Here is a 10,954-nt window from a genome sequence, read left to right as displayed (position 1 = left end):
AACATTTGATATATATTAAAATGTAATACCTGATATGTATTTTGTATTACAACTGAATTAAATATGCGTTAAGTACAGTGAACCTGCCTAAAATATCAGATTATACGGTTTGTTTAACAACTAGTATGACAAAACAGAGTATTGTAAATTATATATCGACAATGATAAAACTAAAATATTAATAATTTACTCAACAAACATTTATTAATAAAATACATAGGTTTGAGCGAGCAACATTTACTAACGTTTTCATTTATATCCATAAATGTTACTGTGCCACTGCTATCATTTTTGCAGTGGTTTTGAACTGAACAAGAATTTACTTACTGCTTCCTTTTTTGTTATTTTCACTCTGGCGTAGACCAAGTTTCAATCACCTGTTTGCCAGGTTCACTGTTTGTAGCTTTGCTGTTCTTGTCAACTTTAATTTTCTTCTCTTTCGCTTTCACACTTATTGATGATTTATCTATACGTTTCTTCTTAGTAAATAGTTTTTTGAACAAAACATTGCCTTTGATGATTTTAAAAAGTCCCTCACCTATTGGATGTTTTTCGAACGTACTAATATTATTGTCATTTGGTGTATTACTTGTGTTTGGCAAGCTATCTGATGTTATTGAGTCCTTAGTATTTTTATTACTTGTATTTGGTAAAGTATCTGCTATTAAGGGTTTCTCATAAGGAAGACAGATCGGAGTTTGATCTGATTGGTTATGATGTTTATTTTGTCTTCCGTTAGCTGAATACATATTCACATCTGATTCAGCAAGATTGAAATCTTTATGAACAGCGTCGTATTTAATAAATTCTAAAGGAACTGACGATTGTAGTAAAGACTTTTGTGAGGCATTCCTTGAATACTTTTCTTCACTTATATGAGCAGTTGTGGCATTAGAAAATGGGTTTTTGTATTTTGGTTTGTAAACTAAAACAGTTGTTGCATCTTTGTTTGTGTATGCATTCACTGCTTTATTTTCTATTGCAGCTTGGTTGAATGACTTTTGTATAACACTAAGTGTTATAAATGGAGTGACTTTTTGAGTGGTTTTACTTTTTATAAACTGGCCTTTTACTATAATGTCAACCGTTTTCATATTAAAGTTATGCTTGAAAAACGTGTCGTATATATTGCTTGTTTCCTCGTCTATCATGATTTTTTCCGGTTTAGTCTTCAAAGCTACAGGTTTTTCATGAGCTTCCTCTAAAATATTTTCATCGTAAAATCTTCCAGATATGTTGATGTCAACATCACCTTCTTTTTGTTTAGAAAAGAAGTCCGCTTTTTGTTCTTTAAAAATGTCAGGTTCACCATCGTAATCTTGAATTATATAAATAGGCTTCATGTTACTTCTAAAATGTCCTGATATAAGAAATCTTAAATAATACTCATCTTTCTCAGGTTTTTTAGGTGGGGGAATAAATACTGGTTCTTCCTTTTCTGATTCTTCTTCAACTACTGATTCTTCCTCAACTGCTGGTTCCTCCTCTGGTTCTGGTTCCTCTTCGGGTTCAGGTTCTTCCTCAGGTACTGGTTCCTCCTCAGGTACTGGTTCTTCTTCACTTTCCTCTGAATCTGGCATTCTATCCAACTTGCTTAAGAGTTCATCCATTTTCCCTCTAAAATGATGGTATTGAGAAAGCTCAATAGATGTTTGGTGTTTGTAACGGAAACTTTTTCTTGGCCTCATTTTAAAATTTATCATGTCCTTCATTGCTTCTAGATTACTGTCCGGTACCAGATACAATTTTCCATCGACGTAACCTTCATGATACGCCATGGGATCTTTCCGGCCCGCTTTGTCTGTATGTGGGCCTACTGTTCTTGTTGCCATTTCCCTTCCCCGCACTGGCTTCTCTGTCGCGGCTTGTGCAAGTACATGTTCAATATCTTTTTGTGATGAATCGTACATATTCAAATTTCTTAAATGCTTAACAAAGTTTAATACTTTTGTAATAATATGTGAATTATGATTGTTAAATTTAAATTCGTCAGTGTAATTTCATCAACTGAAAATAAGAAAATGTAATTAGTATGGCTGTGGCACTGTGCTAAATAATTACAAAAAATAAAAAAATATTTTAAACCCGTTGAATTGAAACAAAAAACTACAAATGTTAAACTACTTAAAAGGCATTTCTTATGCAAGTATGTCATACTTTTAAAGGTAGTTTCATGACACACTAACCTACGTAATTTGACGATACAATTCACAAAAATACACTTCTGGCTATCTAATTTCACACAAATTTAGTCTTGATCTATGTACAATCAAATATTCCAAATAGCAACTCGAGGTAAGCTCAGATAGTAGTATATATTTCACAAATTTGAATTTTATTCCGCTAAGATATGATTGGGACCAAATCAAATTACTATGTTGGTACGTAATCTGCTACATGAAAGGAAAGTAAGTATGTAAAGGAAAGTTAATTTTTGTTAATAGTTTATGGTCACTGACTTCCAAAACAGGTTGTAAGATGCGTATTAAAATCGCCTGACAAAGAAAATATAATCAGAATTCTTGTCTTAACATTAACAGATTACATTTTTTATTACTAAGGTCTAGTCATAGTCTAGTTTTGCTCTTTGCAGTTTTTCTTATGGTGGTATACAATGTTGAATAAAATGGTATACAATTTTTTAATTTTCATAGAAGATTGAATGAAACCTTTATAGGTTGCTTCAAAACCTACATCTGCAAACAATTAAATAAATGGTTTTTGTAATGTGGCTAATGAAGTTGACTTCTGTTAACTCGACTGAAGTTCAGTTGGGTTTTCTTAAATAACTGGGGTTTTTGAAGTGTTACAAAGTAGTATATTATTCAAGAGAACAAAATACGTTGTCAACAATGTTCCGCAAAAGGAATCTGGAATACAATGACATGTGAGAGTAACAGTTGTAATAATTTGTTAAAGTAGAAGCCATACCCCCATAGCTTCTAAATTTATTACCCTAAATGAAGAAAATCCAGACAGGTGTTTGAAAATAATTTCTGAATAAGAAGTGTGTTTGAAATTAAATATTTTGTAAACTGTTTGTCATATTAAGTGACATTTAAAATTAGTGGTTCAATTTTATTAATATAGGTTGTATTTACAGGGCTAACGATGCTTTGTACTAGTTTGAACAGTATCGCATAAATTACCAGACTTAAACGTGATTCAGTCCTTCTTCGAAGGAAATGCTGGACCAACTTACTCAAAAACAACTGTAATTATTTATAAAGAAATTTAAAAATAATATCAATAAAAATTGCTTATGTGAACAAAATGTACATACATCCTTCGAACATGGAATATAATCATTCAAAATCTCCATTTACATTAACTGTGCATTTTTCCATCAAATTTAAATTCAATCTTTTGAGGTAAGATTTTCTAGGAACATATTTTATGGCATTAAAGGCTTTCAATCGTGATAAAAATGTTATGACATAATTCATATGTTTATGAATAAATTTATAGTGCTCCTAGATTATACGGGAGCTTTTTGCAATAGGGCATTTGAGGATGACTAACTTCTCAAACATTTGCTTGGAGATAGGAGTTAATAAAGAGTGTAATCTTCTTCTTCTTCTAAGGATTGGCCTATTGCCATGCATTTAATCCCCAAGGGCCCTTTTGCATATCCCAGAAGTGTACCAAGAAGCCACATAGCTAGTTTACAGTTTCAGCAATTCTACAAACCACCTAAAACAACTGACCAGATCCTCCTGGGGAATTTCACCACCCTTGTCAAGATTATTAAAGATGGTGTAGCGCTCCCTTGCTATTGAAGGACAGTCAAAGAGCAGGCATTCAGCGGTCTGCTCCTGCTCGTCACTCATTCTACAGAGCAGATCCTCCTGGGGAATTTCACCACCCTTGTCAAGATTATTAAAGATGGTGTAGCGCTCCCTTGCTATTGAAGGACAGTCAAAGAGCAGGCATTCAGCAGTCTGCTCCTGCTCGTCACTCATTCTACAGAGCAGATCCTCCTGGAGAATTTCACCACCCTTGTCAAGATTATTAAAGATGGTGTAGCGCTCCCTTGCTATTGAAGGACAGTCAAAGAGCAGGCATTCAGCAGTCTGCTCCTGCTCGTCACTCATTCTACAGAGCAGATCCTCCTGGGGAATTTCACCACCATTGTAAAGATTATTAAAGATGGTGTAGCGCTCCCTTGCTATTGAAGGACAGTCAAAGAGCAGGCATTCAGCAGTCTGCTCCTGCTCGTCACACATTCTACAGAGCAGATCCTCCTGGGGAATTTCACCACCCTTGTAAAGATTATTAAAGATGGTGTAGCGCTCCCTTGCTATTGAAGGACAGTCAAAGAGCAGGCATTCAGCAGTCTGCTCCTGCTCGTCACACATTCTACAGAGCAGATCCTCCTGGAGAATTTCACCACCCTTGTCAAGATTATTAAAGATGGTGTAGCGCTCCCTTGCTATTGAAGGACAGTCAAAGAGCAGGCATTCAGCAGTCTGCTCCTGCTCGTCACTCATTCTACAGAGCAGATCCTCCTGGGGAATTTCACCACCCTTGTAAAGATTATTAAAGATGGTGTAGCGCTCCCTTGCTATTGAAGGACAGTCAAAGAGCAGGCATTCAGCAGTCTGCTCCTGCTCGTCACACATTCTACAGAGCAGGTCCTCCTGTAGAATTTCAACTGTGTGAAGATGTTTCCTCAGGTGACAATGCACCATAATCAGACTCATAGCCCGAGAAGATACTGATCTACTTAGGTCAGACGCCACCCTGGGGGAAGGCGAGTGTAGGACCATTTTGCTCATTCTCAGACCCGGATGCAACCTTCACCTTCTCTCATGTTAAGCGTGAACTCACTTGGAGACAGCTGTAAGGGATTTACGCCTAGAAATACCACAGAACAATAGAAATCCTGCCATGTTAGAATTTGAGCCCAAGTTGGCCAGAGCCTCAGCTCTTTCGTTTCCAGAAATCACCTTATGACCAGAAACCCAACAAACCGTCACATTGTTGATTCTTCCAAGGGAAGAATGGGCTTGATAACAATCCCAGGCAAGTCTGGAGTTGAACACACAAGAGTCCAACGCCGTTAATGCTGCCTGACTAAAAATGCAATTGTCTTACTCCTATACTGCAAAAGAAGACTCAAGAGCACATTCCATTATGGCTGAGACTTCTGCTTGAAAATTTGTGGGATAAGGACCCATAGGGACCACCAGCTCCCTACGTGGTGTCAGTCCCACAATGCTAGCGCGTGTGCCACTTTTTATTTTAGAGCTGTCTGTAAACCATTCTATCTCCGCTAGTGGAATAGGTTTCTTTCCCTCTGACCAATTCTCCCTAGAAGGTATAACAATCCTAAAGGAGTTGTCAAAGGAAAAAATCTTTGTATCATATGATCAGAGATCATGTGCAGAGTATTCATCTGAATCAGGATGCTAATACTGCAGTGCCCCTGTTGCACTCTCACCTGCTGAAGAAAGTAGGCTCTATATCATAATACATGTCCACCTAGTCAGAACTCCGCACTATAACCCGAGGAATTAGCATAGATCCTGGGGTTCTGTTGACAGCAGGACCACCTCATGCAGGACGCTTAACAAGCGTTCATCCAAACTCAACCATTAGTCGTATTCGGATCCCTTGTAGGTTTTGAGTGGCATTATAGACATTGCTACCCCTGCGGAAATACATTCTCAGTTCATTAGGGACACCCGAACTAAGGTCGGCCCATCCCTTAGAGTCCGGATAGCCGAATCAGGTAGGACGGGCAATCGCCAGGTAAGTGATTGTGGCTTCGTCCTTGATGTAGTTGTGGAGAAGTATCAAGTATGAAGTATCACAGTATTCCTTACGTACCGAGGAAACGTATTGTGGAATTTAGAAAAGTTTCTAACTTTTTCCTGATCGAGTCAGAAGTTGTAGGGTACCAGGCAGCTGCGGCGTAGGTAAGGACTGGACGAACGATGGCCCTATACAGCAGCAATCTTCTCCTATGGGAAGATGTCGGCTTAAGCAGCGAGCAGTGCGGGAGGCTTTCCCAGGTTGCTGCGGACCAGACGATGGCGGCCGGCGTGGTGGTCAGGGTACTTCCCAAATATTTTATACTGGTATTTTATTATTTTTAGTGGTCCACTGTTGCCTTTCGCCCTGGAGGTTCTCACGGAGGACTGGTCCCAACTTCTTCCTATTCAACATACAGCTTTACATTTGGCAGTTTTCAACTTTATTTTCCACTTCTTGAGCCATGGTTCCAGGAGTTCGAGTTGTTGCAACATAAATATTCACGACTGACAAAGATTCGCTAACCGCACGTAGAATGACGCATCGTCGACGTAGAGTGCGAGGTCCATTCTGGGAGTAAGCGGGAGGTCATTGGTGTACCACAGATTTAATATCGGTCCAAGAACTGACCTCTTTAAGGAGAACACGCTAATGAGGGTTATTAACTCCTTATCACTCTGTACTCCAGGCAGAAGTTAACAGTCTGTTGCCCTCGTTGAGAACTGAGAATTTGAGGCAAAGAAAATAAAATAATTGTTATTGTTATAACATCAGCCAAATATTCTTGAAGTCCTCCTTTTTGTTCGTCACGAGGATCATTTGGGATTGTTACATAGAAGTCTCCAAGTTAGGCAAACTCAAAAATCTCACAATGTGTTGGGTCCCAGACAGCGCTGGAAAGTTCAAGGAGCTTGAGCCATTCAGGAGTTATGCACACCAGGTAATTACTTTCTGTGCACACGCTATAGACAATAACCAAAGAAGATGGGTTACATCTCCAGGGCTCCGGATGATTAGGTTGTTACATTCATATCATACATTCGTCATACATTCATATTCCAAAGAAGTTGCCAAAGAAGGTGGAGAGAGACGTTCTGGGTCAGATTCAAGGCTTGTTGAAGGGCAATGTCATCGGAGAAAGCATCTTTACAGGGTAGGAGTCTTCGACTTCACCCCTAATCTGGGCAGTGTGAGGATACTAAGCACGTTATTTTCAAATGAAGATTTTAGGGAGATAGGATCAAGCATTTACAGCACTAGTTAAGAACCATGTTACCTGATAGGGAACTCTAATAAGTTACGACAATTCGTTAAGCTCATTGAACTGGCCATGTTGTACTAAAGCCCTCTCTTGCTTAATGGAGAGTTTTCAGGAATGCTTTTGTGGCCAATTGCCTAGAATACTGGCCAGCCCCGTTTGAATGGAATAGAACAGAAGGGACATTTGTCTTATTATCTGTCTTATTTCAAATGTGTTATTATATTTCTATTATTTCTCTGTATACATTGTTCTTGAATCGTACTGTATACGAATTGTAAGTATGCATTTTAAAAGGATAAAAGTAGTCAAAAATTGTTTGTATGGAAATGCTAAGATGATTTTGTACATCTTTTCAATCTGTATTATGTTGCTTTTCATTAGTGAGAAAATTAGTAAAAAGTCAAGTTTAAGGATTTTGCGTCTAATGTTTAATACAATTACTACTATACAGTACTTGTCTAGTCTGACACATAATTTATAGTATTCAAATAGATTTTTACATACCTTTCGATTTTTACAATTTACGCACTATAAAATTTTGCTGATACCTAATTATACAGTAACAATTTATAGTCCACAATTGTTTACTAATATATTTAGGTTAGGGAATTTTCCAAAATTAATTTTAAACCATCATGTGTTCCTATAATTCAAACAAGGAATAACAAAGGATGTAAAGAAACTGTTATCAATCTTTTGTTTTTATAGACTATATAATATATAGAGTTTTTCTAATTAAGAACTAAACAATATAAACATTATGTTAAATGGATGAAAACTTAATTTATTTGTTAATTTTGTATCAGAGTTATATCTATGATGAAGCTCCTCTAAAAATCCTTTGAAACATTAAATAGAGCAAAAAGATACGAGAAGTTGCCAATATGTAGTTTTTCCATTGGCCATCTCTCATCTTACAAATGCTAAGGAATATCTGATTGCTCATAGTAGTGTTTTGAGTGATATTCCGATGGTGGAAGCAATCTACACGTTCTGGAACAATAAGCAAAGATTTGTCACGAAAAGCACAGCTGAGTTGTCTCATCCTCTCAAAAAGACTCTTACGGGGTCAACACACCATCATTGCAAGTGGGGGCAGACTTGCAGGTGAAATCACAGAGAGTATAAACACACTGCACAACAATAGTCACTGGCATCGGGGGAGGGGGGACTAGAAGTTATACGGGATTCCATATATGTCCAAGGCAAAAGACGAACTCCACCAAAGTCTAAAGCGAGACAGGGGGGTTCTCGACAATACACCACATTGAATTTTAAATTACAAAGTTACACCATAATTAGAAAGAGTTTGAAGACGTGTGCCTGGCACACACGAACAACGAGATGCACCTCACTCGAATTCACATTTTGGAATGACGACTAGCCTGGTCAGCGAACAAGGGACGCCGTGGTGATCAGGCGGTGTCACGTGATGAAATAATATTGTACAAGAGGGGTACTTTACAGTAGAAGTCACGAAAGAGTGCAGTTGGTGGCGACCAATAGAATGAACAGACCCGCTCGAAGTTGCTATACGACACGTCAACTGCCGCCCGGCACGTCGCGCTGCGGTTACAGCGGGAATCATGCATGGCAACGTCGCTCAGTTCTTATTGGCTGCTCCAAGGTCGTGGCAAATAGGCTCCTCCCTCAACTGCACTCTCTGGTGGTCCCTACTGTAGTTGTCTCGACCATTGGAAAGCAATCATCTGATTCTACATCATCGTCATACCGTGCAGTGCAACTAGCTCATTGAGTATTAGATAAAGATTATAAATATAAACAAAATGAATCTAAGCAATTAAATTATATTCTACACTATATATACAGAGTTGTACATATTAAATAATTGCAGATATCCTGTAGTTAACCTTCCGTCGTGCTTATGTTCTGAGGACAACACCTGTAGTACAGAAGTTTGGGATGAACTATTTATTACAGTGGCATTGAATAACCAGCTGATCAGTACTCTCTGTGCTATTGAATACCACAGCAGTTTTTTAACTGTGTTAAAAAAAGAAAATTCTCTCCGATGGAAAACAAATTGGTGGCCAAGGCCGGCTAACTGGACCTGCCATCGATACAATCGAAATTTTCTATGGCCATCAGGAGAAATGGTACAAATGCTTAGCAGTAGAAATAGGAATTGATGCTAAGAGATGTCTTCAATATTTTTGATTTTTTGAATACCGTACGGTATTCATTTATGTTCGTGCGATAAAAAACCTGAACATGAGTAAGGGCACAGCTATATAAAGACAACAATATTTGCCGCAAGTATCAAAAATAAATAATAGAGAGGATTGAATTCAAACATTCAGAGAATACTCACTCTCCTCCGGCAGTACTACAGTACTAAAGATAAAACCTATCTTTTAAGACCTAAACAACTCAATCTTACTTGCAAAGAGCATAGCGTACAAAATATTATCAAATCGCGAATATTGAATGGAGAATAATCGTAATCAGTTTTTTTTATTTATTTATTTTTTATTTATTTGTTAGACTAGGTACCCTACAGCTAGGTGTATACGATGCAGTAACAGTTTTCCATTAGGGAAATATTACAAAGTTCTTGATTTTCAAACCAGGGGGTTTCCTGATGGGATAAATTATTCGTCCACAATTAAAATGCTTTATCTTCCAAGAATAAAAAAACAGACAAGGCAAAAAACGAACTTCAAAAGAAGTCTTGGCAACAACCCTAAAGAGAAGGAGTATAGAAGATGGGTTTTAAGAAATTGAAGACCCTTATAACCCACCCTACAGGCCAGGACCAATTGACGAGTTTTTGCCGTTTTCCAAAAGTTGTATTTTTTCCTTACTTAGGTACACCTTTCTCAGGAACCGCTCAACTTTGGTAGTGCCCAAATTTGGTACACTTCTAGAACTCACCCTTTTACAAAATTAGACTTGGACAATCTCTTTGTTTAACCTACTAATTTTATTAACATTTAGAATGTTAGAGCTTGTTCTTAGTAACCGTTAGATACACTAGAAAAATCCATTGAACATTTTTTGGAGATAGCTTAATTTCCTCAGAGGCAATGAAACTAAAGTTTAGACACATCCAATAGTACGGCCACTATCGAGCTTGGATCATAATCTTTAACGAGGAAATCAATAGGATTTCAACTGTGCAAGCATTTTGTGGCCTAACGATAAGAGATGGAGCAAAAAGTCATTGGACCTTTTTGTAGACGGTTTAATATCAAACTAGTTGAAAAGAATGAATTTTGGTTATGAGAACCGTGAAATAATATTTTAGAGGCTCGATTAAGAAGGACCACTTCACACTAGGCAGTGGAGACGCCGAACACACTGATTTTAACAAGAGTTCACTAGGTTACACATAATGAGTTTATGAACAGTGCATATTCAAATAAAGTGCAGAAAATAAACAGTTACCTTTGTTTTCATGAGAGGTACCTAACCGTAGTCTACTGTTGTTTAGGGCCAGGTTGTGATCAGTAAGTGTGGAAGTAGGCTGCTGTCTTGTCGGGCAGGCGTAAAGACGGAAGATGTCCTTCACGGATTCACTCACGCACAATACGACCGCAAACGAATAGTTCATAACACTGTGGCCAGTCCTGTAGAGCACGGTAGACGCGGGTGTCCGGGAGCAGAGACGTTCTGGTAGAGATTGCCAATCCAGAGCACTGACTTTAATGTTAATGTAAATGTACAACAAATAGAGATAAACTAATATTTTAAGTAAACACATGGGGGAGAGAGTAAGTATGGTAAGCAGTGGCTAGAGTGTACATAAGTGCCCCAGGCGGGACCGAGAGTATAATGAGCAAGCGTGCCTACGCTTGCAAGGTGGTCAATTGATAAGTCAAACCGTTGTGATTGGTTGGTGAGTGTACAGTAAACAGCTGATTCGTGAAACAATGGTTCATTGGTCTGTCACTGTACGTAAATATTTTAATCCAG

General features: G+C 38.0%; 1 protein-coding gene across 1 annotated transcript; it reads right to left on the bottom strand.

The window, feature by feature from the left end:
* Positions 1 to 178: 178 nt before the first annotated feature.
* LOC124361543 lies at positions 179 to 7,630 on the bottom strand. Its single transcript, XM_046815606.1, has 2 exons — positions 7,523 to 7,630; positions 179 to 2,007 (listed from the first exon to the last, which is right to left on the bottom strand). The coding sequence occupies exon 2, from the start codon at positions 1,908 to 1,910 to the stop codon at positions 348 to 350; it is 1,563 nt and encodes a 520-aa protein (XP_046671562.1). The 5' UTR covers positions 1,911 to 2,007; positions 7,523 to 7,630; the 3' UTR covers positions 179 to 347.
* Positions 7,631 to 10,954: the final 3,324 nt, after the last annotated feature.

The sequence above is a fragment of the Homalodisca vitripennis genome, chromosome 4 (assembly GCF_021130785.1).
Source record: "Homalodisca vitripennis isolate AUS2020 chromosome 4, UT_GWSS_2.1, whole genome shotgun sequence".
NCBI lineage: Eukaryota > Metazoa > Arthropoda > Insecta > Hemiptera > Cicadellidae > Homalodisca > Homalodisca vitripennis.
Note: the sequence above shows the minus strand (reverse complement) of the source record. Positions and strands in the feature narration are given on the sequence as shown.

What these genes read in the sequence shown, in the direction of transcription:
- LOC124361543 (XM_046815606.1), bottom strand. Translation starts at nt 1,910, where the DNA reads ATGTACGATTCATCACAAAAAGATATTGAACATGTACTTGCACAAGCC.